The sequence below is a fragment of the Zootoca vivipara genome, chromosome 4 (assembly GCF_965207765.1).
Source record: "Zootoca vivipara chromosome 4, rZooViv2.hap1.1, whole genome shotgun sequence".
Taxonomy (NCBI): Eukaryota; Metazoa; Chordata; class Lepidosauria; order Squamata; family Lacertidae; genus Zootoca; species Zootoca vivipara.
In genome coordinates, this window is record NC_142587.1 from 45,385,791 (window position 1) to 45,400,125 (window position 14,335).

Below are 14,335 nucleotides of genomic sequence, written 5' to 3' on the forward strand. Positions count from 1 at the left end.
TCTCTTCTCTCAGGAAATTTACATCAAGCTTGGAGATACTCACTTGCTTAGTAAGATCCAAAATTGTTGCCAATATTAAGTCCCACTGTGTGACTTCCTGTCCACTCTCTGGAACCTTCTCTCCTAGTCCTTTGTCTAAAACCTCCTCCATCTTTGTGCAGACAGGCAGTGGAGTTGATGTTTTGGTCCAATATAAATGAAAAGTGAACAAACAAGCAAAAAGCCAGGAATCTAGTCCCACTTGGTCAAAATCTCTCTCTTTACTCCTTCTTTTCCTCAGAGTCAATACTGAGCAGCCTCAAGGCAAAACAAGTCCTCTTTCACTGTTTACAGCTCTCAGTCTCTCACATTCAGCCAGACACATTCCTTTGTATTGTGACGTCATTCAGCAGACTGGCTGATCTTTCCTTTGACCCGACTCCAGGCTCTCAGGGGGCTTTTCTCATACAGATCTCAGTCTTTTGCAGAGATAAATACACCGCTTACTTTTTCCTTTACTCTGCCTCAGGAAAAAGTTCTTTTTACAGCATTTCTGGGTTTTCTAGCTTGCTGCGATCTTTAGTTACTCAATCGGGGGGAGATGACTTCCCTTTTTAATCTCCGCCTCCCACTGCCAAATTCTTGTTCCAAATTGATTGATTTCAACTTACTTCGTCCAGATCGTAACTTTTTCAGGAAGAATCCACCGCCTGCAGGTTGGAGGCTCGGAGCTTCGCTTCTTGGAGGTAACGATGGTATGCCTAAAATGGCTCCCGCGACTGCCACTCGGCTGGCTCTCAGGAGCTCTTGCGGGCTTCCTGGGCAGCTGAGGAGTCGCTTCTGGAGCTCTGCCAGGCAAAAATTGCCCCCTGGACGCTCAACCAGGGGTATTTACGGGGATCCGCGTGCCCCCGCGGATTTCCCCCCCCCTCCGCGATGCCAGAAACCTCGCAGCGCGAGGTTTCTGCGCCTCCATTCCAGCGCGGCAGACCAGAAGTCAGTAGGTTGAGGAGTTGTTTTAACACAACAGAACATGACAAAGAAAGCTTGATCTCAGCACATCAAGAAAAGACTAGAAGATAATTTTAGAACAGAAAATGCCCTATTAAATGCTCTAGCGATAATTTGCTCAATTCATCCGAAAGACACAGAATATAGATAAGGCAGGCACCTTTTATTTGTATTTTTTTAGTTAAAACAAACTGTACCTATTTTAAAACCAATACCAGCATAATTTCTAGTGCAATCTTGCCATAAGATATATTGTTGAGCATTCATTTTCTCAGCATAACTTATGTTCAACTGCATTTTTTAAAACCCAGAAATACAACTGCGAATAAAACCATCTAGTCTCAGTAACAGCATCAGAAGTTTACTATAAAAAAGAGTAAAAGGTAGATTGTACCTTTGTCTTTATTTTCTGGCCAAACCCTTTACTAGTAGTTGTTTCAGAAAACTGCATTCATCTATATTCTATAGTGTTTCCACCACCTGTAAAATGTTCTCTCTTCATCATTATCTTTTACTGCTTCAGAAAAAAGATTAAAATAGTTTGCACCCAGAAAAAGAGCAAATTTTGGATCCAGAGCTGTGAGAGAACTTCACATAGTATTTTAGTTCTGTAGCTGTAGATATGTGCATTCATTTAAAGAGTACAGAGATATCTTTGTTCACGCTATAACAATATGGAATATAAACATGGTATTTGCTTAAATATGCAACTTTATTAACCAAAAAACAGCTAGACCTTTGGTGCTTGACATATTATAATGTTAAAGTAATTCAAAGCAAAACCATTGCAATGATAAAAAAATTCTAAACATAAACTGCAACTGAAACCAGCTTGTTGCAGTGTGGACAAAAGGCAAAAATGCTTAATGCAACAGTATAGCTTCAAGTTCTATTAGGTATATAAATAAATGCAAAATAATGTAACTTTTTATGAAAAAATAGAATCCTATATACTAAACATATTTGCCAAGGTACTTAATATTTGCTTGAGTGGTTCTTCAAGTTATTAGGATTACCCCACTTGACTTAAGTGGATAATTTTCTAATTTAGATCTAGGAAGTATGAAGGATACTGTTGATTCCCTGCATGTTTACTCAGAAGTAAGTTCCACTCTCTTCAATGCAATTTTCTCTCAAATAAGCATAGGATTGCAGAATTATTTTAACTAATAACATAAATAGCAAGGATTTATGGTCTAACTCTATGACCACTACTAGGAAGTAAGGACTGCAGCCTGTTAATTATTCTGTAAGTAACATACCTACAGCCTAAGTAAGTGCCCCTTAAGACATAGACAAGTCCCCACTTCAAATTATTCTATTTCCAAGTGCTACATATGAAACATTATTTTTATATAGTTTGAAATGAGCAAGCACAACTCTGTTCAAGAATCTGAAGAGCCAAAGGCTGGTCCTGCCTGGAAGATATGCAATAAAATGGTATCACGAGAGCATTGCTAAACTTTAAATATCCTAATCTAAAGTGTTTGCACATGTATTATCTGCCTGTGAAGGTACCGTTACATTATTTTAATGCTTTCGGTTTGTGACTTTGTGCTGATGCACCAAATATTTGTTAGTGCACCAATAAATGAACCAAATTGTTGCAGAATGTTTTAATACAATTTCCCGACTTTGACGAATGTGCCTTAGGAATTGTGCCGCAGTGTAAGCTTAAGCACAGCCTTACAGCATGAAAAATACATTCTTTTGCTGAACATTCATACCCTGTATGAGAAACGTAGGTACTTTGGCCTTTATAAATTTTGTGCATAAAACATGAAAATATTATTTTACAACTTGTTGGGTTTTTCTGCTTCCTCCCCCCTCGCTGCTTAATTTATTATGCATTATAAATCACAAACACCAATTGTCTAAGCAGCAGTGGATTTCAAACTTACAGCTTTCAATGAACTTTTTTCACCTGCTGTGGGACCTATTCATGCTGGAATTATGTTCTGGGTTGTGTGCATGAGACTATGTGGTAGCTGTTGCTCTGCATCAAATGAGTGTGTGCTTTACAGCAAACAACACGCTTTCACAACTCTAGTTTTCAGGGGGCAGAGATTGGCCATTATACTGAAGCAGCACAGTTCAAGGATTCCTTGGAACACAGGTTTAAAACCACTATTCTAAGGCATCAACTTCCATAACTCAGAACCAATTATATATATGTGTAGCAAATAATATTCTCTTCCCCCTTACTGATTACATTTATCTTAAGCTGCTATGTATGAAGAGCCAGTGGTAATGTGGGGGAAAACATGCATTTTCTTATTTTTATGTAACTTTTCCATCACTTCTTGCAGGTTGCAGGTTGGCGAGCAGAGACAACCACAGTCCTAGAATGCTCAAAACATTGTCCTTTTTCTTTTACAGCTGGTCTCTAGCAAGCTGCCAGCTGGCTAAGCGGAACGATTACACTTTACTATAATATATATATATTGTGCAGAGACCTTTTTTAAAGCACATTTCCTGCTCTCTCTTTAGTGCATAAATATAGTTTTATTTCATAATTCTTACAATGTACTATAAGTAATTTGATAGTTTTGTTCTTAAAGGCTTTGGCATAACTTAGTGCGATTTGTCCAGTTTGCTACAGAATAATGGCTACAGCAAAGACATTTACGATGCAGTTCATAGTTCGGTTTTCCCATCGGACTGTGCAGGTACCTACAGTGGATTTAAGAAGAGAAAGTGGTCAAGTTCTATATTCATTCTTAAGAGGGCAACCGAATAACCCGAACTCATTTACGAAAGATAATCCCCACTAGAGGCTGCCAAACATTGCTTTTGGTGATGGATCTGGGCCACATCCCTAAACATGCTTACAAAGAAGTAGATCTCGGTGAACTCTGCAGAACATACTTCTGGCCGATCATTTTCATGCTCTTGGTCCCAACGCTTGCACAGTAATGCATATTAGGAGTCAGAAACTCAGAAAAATCCTTCATAGATTGTCACCGGGGTTAAATAGTATTAAAGCACGCTACAGCATGGATTCAGTTTGTCAACAGGAGTTTGATGGGTGGGCATGTGATCTAGTCCAAGCTGCCATTCCTGTAGTTGACTAAGAACCTACAGCCCTTTGAAAATCAAACCTTTTGCCAATGATAATGAACAGGGCTGCTCTTATAAGGCCACAGGCAGCCCCCTGATTCTCTCCAGCTACTTCTGCAAAAGGGGAAAAAAAGCCCTCGGGTGATTTTCCTTTGTGCTGGTGGCTACTTCTACCCCAGGCATAAAGCTATGGCCAGTTTAGTGCACTAAAACTGTATGCTTCATTGTTACAGTTCCTTTTACATTTTGTTGCATTTTTTGCTAAGCTGCCTTGAGTGTGATTTTTCTTAGAAAGGAAGGACAACGCCAGTGCTGGTGTACATTTCAGCATTTTCCTGCCGGTACTCAGCATAGCAGAAAATGAATACAAGTCTCACAGTAATATATTTAATCATGTAACTTACTGAGCACAAAGCATGAAGAATATATAGTTACAACAATATTAACATTCTTTCTTGGTTACAACTTCCAGTCATATTGGTCACTGAAGCACTGGCATATATGATTACCGGTACTTGGTGATTATTCTTTTTTTAACCTTGTTAAGCTTAGTTCCTGTCTTTCAATTGTGTAACTATGGATTTGGAACAGTCATGCTGAGGAGTGAAGTCTGCCAGAGCTGTTCAGCGCTTTGAACGATGTCTGCCCTCATGAACTAGCACTACCTATCCAGCAGAATAGTCTCTTATCTTTCATGCAGTAAGACGGATTTGAGCCAGAGAGTGAATGAAATTCAAATACTACTCAAACTTAGGAATCAAAAATGATTCCGTGTCAGATTTAAACTCATCTAAAGAATCAGTCCTTGGCCTTCTGCCAAAGCATTTTTTCCATGCAACCCAAAGTGATTGGTAAGCCCTTTTCATTTTGGCCTGGCCTTATCAGCAGGTTTATCTCTCTTTCTCATTTGGGGACCTGGGTAAAGAAAGTGGGTAACATATAGTTTGGGTGAAATGATCCTAATTTCAGGCAATACCTATTATATCCTGGTGGCTATATATGTGGGCTGCCAATTCAAACCACCTTTCAACTGCAGCATAATGTTTCACAACAATAAGTGAAAAGTCATTTTCCCCCATGAAGTGGTTTGCTTTATTCTGCAGGCAGCCACTTACCATCAGTTGTGGTATCCCAGAAACATGAGCTTGCTGTATGCAGACCAGCTCCACACTTCTGCATCACTGCACAGGTTACTGAAGACAGAACAAAATCCCATGTTTATCAATAAAGTAGATTAATCAATCAGACTTCACTAGTCCTTTATACATCTGAAAGGACTAAGTGGTGGTTAAGAGCATGAGTTAAAACCTCATGCCTTTTCCCAAAAACAAGTTCTGTTGAATTATAATATTTAAGTTGCCACTATGCTGCAAAATTATGATCCTGTTTCATTAAATTTCCTTTACTTAAGAATATGAAAGCAACGAGATATATTCCTCCTCAAAATGGTGGACTGCTTCCTGAACAGCCCTGATATTCTAGGCATATGAATTCTGTTGAAAATGCCTGGCTAATTTTCTGATGCAGATAATCAACACCAGATAACCAATACATACCATGGGAATCTGAAAATGGAGCCCACCCCCCTCGGCAGCCAGCCGCAATCCATAATATTATAGTTAAATGCATAATAAATTGGAGCAAAACTGCCTTCAATGATCTCACGAAGGTGGGTTGGGTGCAGCACATAGAACCTTATATGCCTCATTCTACTAACAAAAGTATATGGGATGCGGGTGGCACTGTGGTCTAAACCACTGAGCCCAGGGCTTGCCGATCGGAAGGTTTGAACCCCCATGACGGGGTGAGCTCCCATTGCTCAGTCCCAGCTCCTGCCAACCTAGCAGTTCAAAAGCACGTCAAAGTGCAAGTAGATAAACTGCTTCTGGCAGGAAGGTAAACGGCATTTCCGTGCTCTGTTCTGGTTTCACCAGAAGCGGCTTAGTCATGCTGGCCACATGACCCGGAAAAACTGTCTGCAGACAAACGCCGGCTCCCTCGGCCTGTAAAGCGAGATGAGCGTGCAACCCCAGAGTCGTTCACAACTGGACTTAACTGTCAGGGGTCCTTTACCTTTACTAACAAAATCATTTTCTCCCCATTAATTGTAAAATTAATATTAACTGCATATATGCACAGAATCTTACCAATGTACTTGTACGTTTTCCCCAGTTTTACCAGTTGTGTTAAAGATTGCTCTACTATAGCTGCAGTCCACTGATTGACACTGTCGTGATTGTAATCTGCCTTGCCCAGAACACCTTCTATGCACTAAAAAGGAATAAAATGCTTTTTTAAAGTCTGATTAAATACAAGTATTAAAAACAGATAGTAGTATAAACATATATACTTTTAAGCCAGCCCCACTTTGTTATGTAAAGGAACTCAAATGTCAGAAAGAGATTCTCATTTGCCTCTTTTCCTAGGCTAGAGCTTCTAAATGGAGGCACATAAATCAGTAACTGAATTGTTCATACAATTCCCATCTCAGCGGTAAGAGTCATATAACAAACACGCAGAATCCAGAATGTAGAAGAGCGTTTAAATAATCTGAATTTCTTTCCCAACAGGACTAAAATATCCCACTGAGCTGCATATATTTTTGTTAATGCTACAATTCTGAGTTGCTACAGCACTGAAAATCAGACAGGGTGGTCCTGTTGCCTCAGTACTGTATACTGAAACAAAAACTGGGCAACTGTTGCCCAGTTTTTGTTTCACTTGAGTGCTTGCAACACAGGGGTTTGGTTTGCCTCAGTACAGTATACTGAGCAGCTTCTCTGCCAGGGCTAGGCTAACCGTGGGCTACAATCAAACAACAACAGTCAACATAACAACAACAGCTACAGAAATAAATCCGATTGACTTCAAGGACAACTTAAGCAGCTTACCTGCACAGGACTGCCATGTGAGTCACCATTACAAATTGTGTTTTATGGCAAAATAAAAAAATTCCTTCAGTAGCACCTTAAAGACCAACTAAGTTTATATTTTGGTATGAGCTTGTGCATGCACACGAAAGCTCATACCAAAATATAAACTTAGTTGGTCTTTAAGGTGCTACTGAAGGAATTTTTTTATTTTGCTTCGACTCAGACCAACACGGCTACCTACCTGTGTTTTATGGGTGTGTGTGTTTTTAAGCAGAATTCAACAGAACGCTTAGCGCTACTTAACATTACAGTGGAGTATTATAAAAGGCAGTATCCAAAATTGTATTTTCATGAATCAAAAAGGTTCCTTCCGTTCATGGAATGATTCCCTCTGGCACAAGTAGGGGAAGTGATTTCCTCTTTATACCCCTTGCAGGCCCTACTGCCACCTCCTACTGTTCCACAATGTCCACACTCCCTGGAACAGATTGTTGAAGTCAGAGGACTGCAGAGGGGGGAAAGAATTGTTGTTGTTGTTGTTGTTTAGTCATTAGTCGTGTCCGACTCTTTGTGACCCCATGGTCACATGACCTCTTTGTGACCCCATGGACCAGAGCACGCCAGGCACTCCTGTCTTTTACTATGGAAAGAATTACCGTAGTAAAAATCACCTTCCTCTTCTGTCAGCAAGAGAGTATAATCAAAGCCATTGATCTTGCTTTTAGAATGTACAAAATTTTAAACATCCAATATTGAAAATTTAGTATAACGAGTTTGGATCTTGATAGTGCAATCCTATGCATGTCTATTCAGAAAAAATGCCCCATTGAATTCAATTAGCTATATTCTCAATAGACATCCACACGACTGCAACTCAAGAGTGCAATATTAAGAACAGCAAGGGAGTATGCCCTACTAAATATAGCGGGACTTAGTTTTGAATAGACAACACAGGATGTCTGGTGCAAGTCTTTTCAGGGATACCCATTATTCCTGGAAACAGAAAAGTGCAAAAATGCATTTTGTCACCAAAATACATAAATGTTGTACAGTACTGTATACTAAAATGTGTAACTTACATCTTTAATAATACTGTGCGCTTCTTCAGCATTGAAGGTCATCTGCAATAATATAAGATATTAATTTAATTTAATTATTTCTACCACCCTATCAATTCTATCAAATTTAATTCTAGAGCTGCTTACACATTTTAGAATACAAAATATAGAAGAATAAAATTGCAGCTGCCACACAGGTTTTGGAAGAAATAATGAACCAAGACAGAATTTATTTATTCAAAAAGCCCACAAAACTCTCCAAAACAGGGTCCATATATTCACAATCTTCATTTATTCTGGTGATATCACCAGCTCATGAATTTGATGCACACGGCAGCTGCATAAATGCCAAGCTCTTATAACTTACTGAAAACTACGTGTGATATTAAAAAATCACAATCACCAGAGTCCCAAATGGATTTTACAATAACACTATTTCTGGCTGTGTCCTGAAATTCATGCATCAGCATCTAAGGTCTATGTCAAAGCTAATGTAGCACATTATCCTAGTGAGCAGTATCCTCTATTACACAAGACTGACACAGGATAAAACAAAACTACATCCCAAATGCTTTGACATGACAGTCAGACCCTCCAAGGGTTGCAGTCAGCATAGTTCTACTTAGGGTAGACCCACTGAAATCAAGGGATGACAGCAAAGGGGAGGGTCTGCAGGAGAGGGGAGGTGGGAAAGAGCAGAGGGATTGTGTGTCAGAATGCTGCCACATTAAAAAGATTCCTTGGATGCACACACAAAAACCCATCATACCAGGGAGGGCGCTACCCTTTCTCTTTTACACCATCCTTTTCTACCTGAATGAGCTTTTGTCTTCTCCTTTTTTAGCTGTGTGCAGAGGGGGGGCAGGCATTCAAACACGGGATTCTTGTCTGACCTGCTCCTCTTCCCACCCCCACCCCTCCTCCACTCTCCCTTAGCCTTAACCTTGGGATCTTTTCACTACCCTATTTTGTGATCATCACCACCACCACCACCCTCTGCCATTATTCTGCAGTGGCCTCAATGGGCAGCAGGGGCGCGCGCGGCGCAACCCTCCTCGTCCACGTGAGGACTGGCGTCGCAATGACAGCATTCTTGGGCGGACCAAGCCTCCCCCGCCTACGATTCCACAAGCGGCGCTTGCGATTGGCTGGGTGGAGACGTAGACAAAATAAATAAATATATTAAAGACCCCTTAAGCCAGGTGACATTTTTATGCAGAAGGGCCACCCACGTCGGAGCGAGACTGAAAAGCGCAAGCCGGCCAGTTATGAAATAATGGTTGTTGTTGTTGTTTTGTGCGCCCCTCTCCCTCCCCCCACGCACACACTTTAAAGCGGGTGGCAGGAACTGGAGGCGCGTCCGCCCCCGCCCGCGTGTCTGGAGTGGGGGGGGGTCCCCTAACCTAATTATTCCTCCGCCCAAGGAGAAGCACGCGCCACGGTCCAGCGCGGCCAAGCGCAAGATCCTTTCCTGCGACGAGGAAAAACCAGGTCATTGCTGCCCCCGCCGGGGCGACAGGGAGCTTGGGCTGGGGCGAGGAGGGCGCCCCGCTCCTGCTGACCGGGGGAGGAGAGGGAAGTCCGTACTACCTCGTCGTTATGGGGGTGAAACTCTTCCATGGCCCCAGAAGCTGTCGCGGCGCGTCCCTATTCCCGGCAGTGGCGGAGGCGGCCCTGGTCCTCGCCCTGCTCCGCAGCTCCACCTTCCCTAAGCCGGAGGTGCCGGGTGCGCAATGAATGGCGCCACCTCCTCCTCCTCCTCCGTCAGCTCCCCCTGCCGTCTGAAGGGAGCACTGGAGGCGCTGCCGGTACAAGCAACTTTTTTTCGCAGCGGCCACACGACGTCGTCGGCATCGAAGCAGCAGCCCGCAGTTTCCCCCTCTTTACCATGGAAAATCCGATTATTTAAGGTGCCAGCCACCCGTTTGCGGCACCCCCCCCCCAAACAACAACAACACTCTTGATTTTTAACAGGGCCGAAGCTCATTCTTGAAATCTGTCTTCCATACCAGGGTTGAGTGCTGGGGTATTTGTAATGAAAAACATCTTCTGCCATTTGCAGAGTGCTTTTCAGGCTCACCGCGGCTTTTAAGAGTATACACGTGCACGAACATACACAGACTAACCATAAAACGTTTTGGTGCAAAGGGCATAGCTTTTAGGTGCACTTCAGTCCCAACACTTTTTAGCAGGGGTGTGTCATAGTTGCCATATATTGCCTGTGATGTTGCTGTTAGCTGCTTTGAACCTGGTTTACCATGGAAAAGCGGCAAAGAAGAAACGAGATGGAGACGGAGATTTGTTCCATAACTGAGGTCTATCCCACCCATATGGCCCTTTAAGGGGCAAAGGAGCAACTTAAAATGGAAACACACTTGCCTGACTTCCATTCCCTGCTCTTTTAGGCCCCAGGCTAAAAGGATGCAAGTGGAAGTGCACTTAATTCCAATCAGACTAATTCCTAGTCTCTGCTGCATATGGGCCTCTGCTCCTACCAGTTTGGAGGGCTTGCAGGAGGCAAGGGTTGTTCTATGACCTCCCAGTATTTTTCCTTGCAGCCCAATCATACTTCTGAACAGGGAAGAAGTAGGGTGTTTCCATTTAAAGATATGGGTTCTTGAATATATGATGGGTGGGAATTGCTGCAGGCTTCCCTGCAAAAAATAGTCTTAGTGTTTTGTATTAACTCACCTAGGGCCACAATTTCTCCCAAGATGCCCCAATTATGAGAGTCAAAGATCATTTTTATTTCATTTATTAATTACTTCCCATGAAACATCCCAAAGTGATTAAACATAAAACAAATAATAGTGGAAATGACAACAACAAAAAATAAAAAAACAATTTCAAATCCAATTCAAATACCGTAAAGATTGGAATATGTCTGCATTGGCTTCCAGTGGGCAGAACCACCTTTAATCACTCTTCTTTCTTTCTTTCTCTTTTCTTTCTTTCTCTTTCTTTCTTTCCTAAAGTGGGTTGAATCAACAAGTACTGAACCATGCACAGGGCTGGAATCCACGGGATTGAGTCATGTGTAAAGTCAATTAAAATGACTTCTTGTGTTGATAAGAAAATGGTTGTAAGAATCTCTCCTTGGTGACCAGTTAGTGATTGCAAAGGACCAATGATCTTTTGTAAAAACCATGGCTAATTCTTTATCATTAGTGTTCTGTTTACAGTGGTGGGGAAAATCAGCCCCAGAGGTGTAGTGGTAAAAATAGCCATGATATCTGACTTTGCTTACATATATCTGTGCTCCCCATCACACAGAGAAAGCAAAGTCCTTAAATGCAAATGCTAAGCTACCCTAAGACAACAAAAGACTTCCCAGCATCTAAAAATTGTTCAACACAGATGCAATACAGAAGTTGTATTGTGAATAGTATTCTGAAGTAACAGTGTTCACACCAGAAAAACTCTAAGGCAATTAAGCAGCCTAGTAACATCCTTCAACATCAAAAATTGTCAAAGGGGCTTGGCAAAACTTAAAAGTGTTTTAAACAAAGCCATATTTTCTTAGTTACCAATTTTCTGTTGGTGTGAAGAAGAAAAACAAGTATAAAATGAGAATTCCTGGATGCCAAGATCCAAGTTTGGGGCAAATACTCTTTGGTGGGAGAACTCCAGCAGATATTTTAAATCACAAAATATGCAGCATGGAAATAAAGCATAGAAATATAGACTGTTACTTAAAATATGTGCCCTTTAAAGTGAGTTCCAAAGCTTCCCTCTTCCCCTAGCATAGCTATAAAAGACCACATATTTGGTAAGTAAAAAATTGTTTACTTACCATTTATCCAAAGGTCAGATTCATGTGCTTTTCCATACAGAATTTAGAAAAAGTTTCAGAGACAGTAAAACCTGGCTTAGTTACAGTGGTGAAAGTTCCTAAATTATTAGTATAGGTCACTCAAGAATGGTTGACGAGAGCAATACGGTTGAGCTGGAGTAACCAATGCAAACCTATTTATATGCTGAGCTTCTCAGGTAGACTGGGAGAGAACAATAGGCCTGATTACCTAGTTCAGGCTTCCTCAAACTCAGCCCTCATGAACCCTAGCTAGCAGGACCAGTAGTGGTGAGGGATGATGGAAATTGTAGTCTCAAAACATCTGGAGGGCCCAGGTTGAGGAAGCCTGGCTCTTCCCAAGGTGAGGAGAAGTGGACACAGCTAAACCTGGCAGGACAACTTACTCTATGGTATTAACTCCTTCATGCATTAATTAGATTTAAGCATGTTGGTTAGATGAGATCTCACATTTTCTCAAGTCTTCATTATCACCTCTGTTGCGATCAGATATAGAGCCACTTGTTTGCAAGAAAAGACCACTTGGCAAGTATGCAGGCTATGAAGAAACAGGGCAACAATCAACAACAATTGTATTTAGGGACACAACAGTTTCTAAGCAGGGCAGCCTCGAGGAGGTCAGGTGCCCTGGCGCTGAGCAGCGGAGATCACTCCGGTGCCCCCGTCCTCGCAGGGTGCAGCATGGCTTCCGCGCAGCTTTGCCACACAGCACCTCGCCTACTGGCGCCCCGCGTCACCGGGACTCTACCTAGAGCCGGCCCAGCTTTGGTCCCTACCCTGCACTCAGTTCTCACCTGTGGCTCCTACAAGCTGTCAGAATTTGACAGCAGCCACACCCTGGGAAACGGCTTCGACTGGCCAGCAAAACCAGGTGAGGGTAACCAATGGATCTCAAACCCTGAGTAGGGGAATTTTCCTGCATGCGAAGACGGGCTCTGCCAGATTGAGCAGATGAGACCAATAGTGGGTCCAACAGTTAAGAAGCTTTCTGCACATGTAGAGGGAAGTGAGGGGCAGATGGGTATCATCAATCTGGGAGGGTGGTCCTTCAAGGAGAAGGAAAGCACTGGGACAAGAAATGTCAAAAGAAGGGTCTAAAGAAGAAATAGAGGGAAATCAAGAACTATGTCAAGTTTCGGATCAGGGGGAAAGTTTGCAGTGAGAAGAAAGAAGAAAAAGTTTTGGAGCAAGTGTGTCAGAGAAATGGCGCCCCCTTAGAAGGGGGAGCACAAATTATGCTTGGACTTCAGAATTCCCATAAGAAACAAAGACTGTGGGAAAAGATAAACTACATTGAGTGGACTATTCAAATAAGAAAAGGGCAACAGGGAGGGAATAGAAAATTTGGACATGTAAAAAGCTGCAGAAAGGGAGTGGGGTGAATGGAAAACGGTTTTATGTTTAAAGGCTGTCTAAAATGGTGTTGAAACTGGCTTACGGATTTTGGAATTTTCTGGAAGTGATGTGCTGGGAACAGGGGGGGGAGAGCTCAAGTTAGAAAGAAAAGATATAAAATGGAATGAGAAAATAGAATATAGAATTCATAAAATTATGAAAGTTCTTGCAGAAAATTTAGGCAAGGGGAGAAAAGTAGATTAGTAAATTAAAGTAGTTTTTTTATAGATTAGAAATGAGATTATTGGTATAGCTAAAAGAGTGATTTGGAAGGGATAGCTGGGTGCTTTACCCTCTCCTACGGGTCATCTTCGTTCTGGGGCTCCTTGGTGGCAGGGGGGCGGGGCTGCCGGAGTGGAGGGAACGGGGGGAGGGGGGACTCAGCTGGAAAAGGACCATCCCCTGCTTGTCTTTTGCATCCTGGAAGCTCTCAGTGGCAGGGAGAGTTCTGGGGTGCAGGGGGAAGGAGGGAATGGAAGGAGATATATAAATACAAAAAGCAAATAATAGATGATTTAAGTAAATACCTAAATAGATAAGTACAAGTTTAAATGAGATTATATGGTTTGCAAAAAATGAAAACTGTAAAAGTTGATTTGGCAGCAGGTGCCAAACTTTGCCCTCCTCCTTTACAGCCAACACTTAAGCCATCGAAACCACCACTTCCTCCCCGCCCTTGTTCTGTCCTACTTCTTAGCCAATCCTCCCAAAATCCTTGCGCGCCCCTCCGAGGTCTTGCAAGCGCGCAAGGGGCTCGCCCTTCTTTCGGAATGTCTTCTCCCCGCACTGCCTCCTGCCGCGGCGCTTCCCGAGCCGCACCAGCAGAGGGCGCCTGAGAGGCGGCAAGTCGGCGTCCGCGGGCAGCTGTGCGCCGGCCCGTGCAGGGGTCTCGCTTCTCTGCACCGAGCCTCGAGCAGCAGAGAGCCGCCCGCGGCGCTCGAGCTGGGAGGCGTCCCCAGGGCCCGGCTGCCCTCGCCGTAGGAGGGAGACTGACTGGCGATAGGGATGCCCCTTCTCGTGCAGGAGCTCAGCACCAGCAGCACCAGCACCAGCAGCGGGCGGGCGGAAAGCCGCAGCAGTCTTGCTTGGGACCCGCGCACAGGCGGCGGCGGAGAAGCGAGGACTTGACCCGGAGGGTAAGCTCGCCT

At 43.0% G+C, this 14,335-nt stretch overlaps 2 protein-coding genes across 7 annotated transcripts in view; one reads left to right on the forward strand and one right to left on the reverse strand.

The window, feature by feature from the left end:
• Positions 1-1,134: 1,134 nt before the first annotated feature.
• Positions 1,135-9,696, reverse strand: DYNLT3 (dynein light chain Tctex-type 3). Of its 2 annotated transcripts, XM_035114692.3 has the most exons (5): positions 9,572-9,696; positions 8,003-8,044; positions 6,198-6,321; positions 5,166-5,243; positions 1,135-3,663 (listed from the first exon to the last, which is right to left on the reverse strand). In XM_035114692.3, exons 1-5 carry the CDS (start codon positions 9,599-9,601, stop codon positions 3,587-3,589), a joined length of 351 nt encoding a protein of 116 aa, XP_034970583.1. In that variant the 5' UTR covers positions 9,602-9,696; the 3' UTR covers positions 1,135-3,586. The 2 variants fall into 2 exon arrangements, with proteins under 2 accessions (XP_034970583.1, XP_060129521.1); XM_060273538.2 differs by lacking the exons at positions 8,003-8,044; positions 9,572-9,696 and adding an exon at positions 6,528-6,690.
• A 4,321-nt stretch (positions 9,697-14,017) lies between these two features.
• SYTL5 (synaptotagmin like 5) overlaps positions 14,018-14,335 on the forward strand; it is a 71,216-nt gene continuing 70,898 nt past the window's right edge. For 4 of the 5 annotated variants that reach the window (XM_088667803.1, XM_088667807.1, XM_088667806.1 and 1 more), the window contains exon 1: positions 14,024-14,323. The gene's annotated coding sequence lies outside the window, so the exon portion shown is untranslated. Of the gene's footprint in view, positions 14,324-14,335 lie in introns of all 5 variants that reach the window. The other variant, XM_035114675.3, reaches the window with a different exon arrangement.

Bases quoted from the DNA above. Each gene is read 5' to 3' on its own strand.
- DYNLT3 (XM_035114692.3), bottom strand. From the start codon at position 9,601: ATGGAAGAGTTTCACCCCCATAACGACGAG. The intron at 6,322-8,002 runs GTAAGTTACACA...ATTCCTTTTTAG, and splicing joins CGCACAGTATTATTAAAGAT to TGCATAGAAGGTGTTCTGGG. The intron at 5,244-6,197 runs GTAAGATTCTGT...TTCTGTCTTCAG, and splicing joins GAAAACGTACAAGTACATTG to TAACCTGTGCAGTGATGCAG.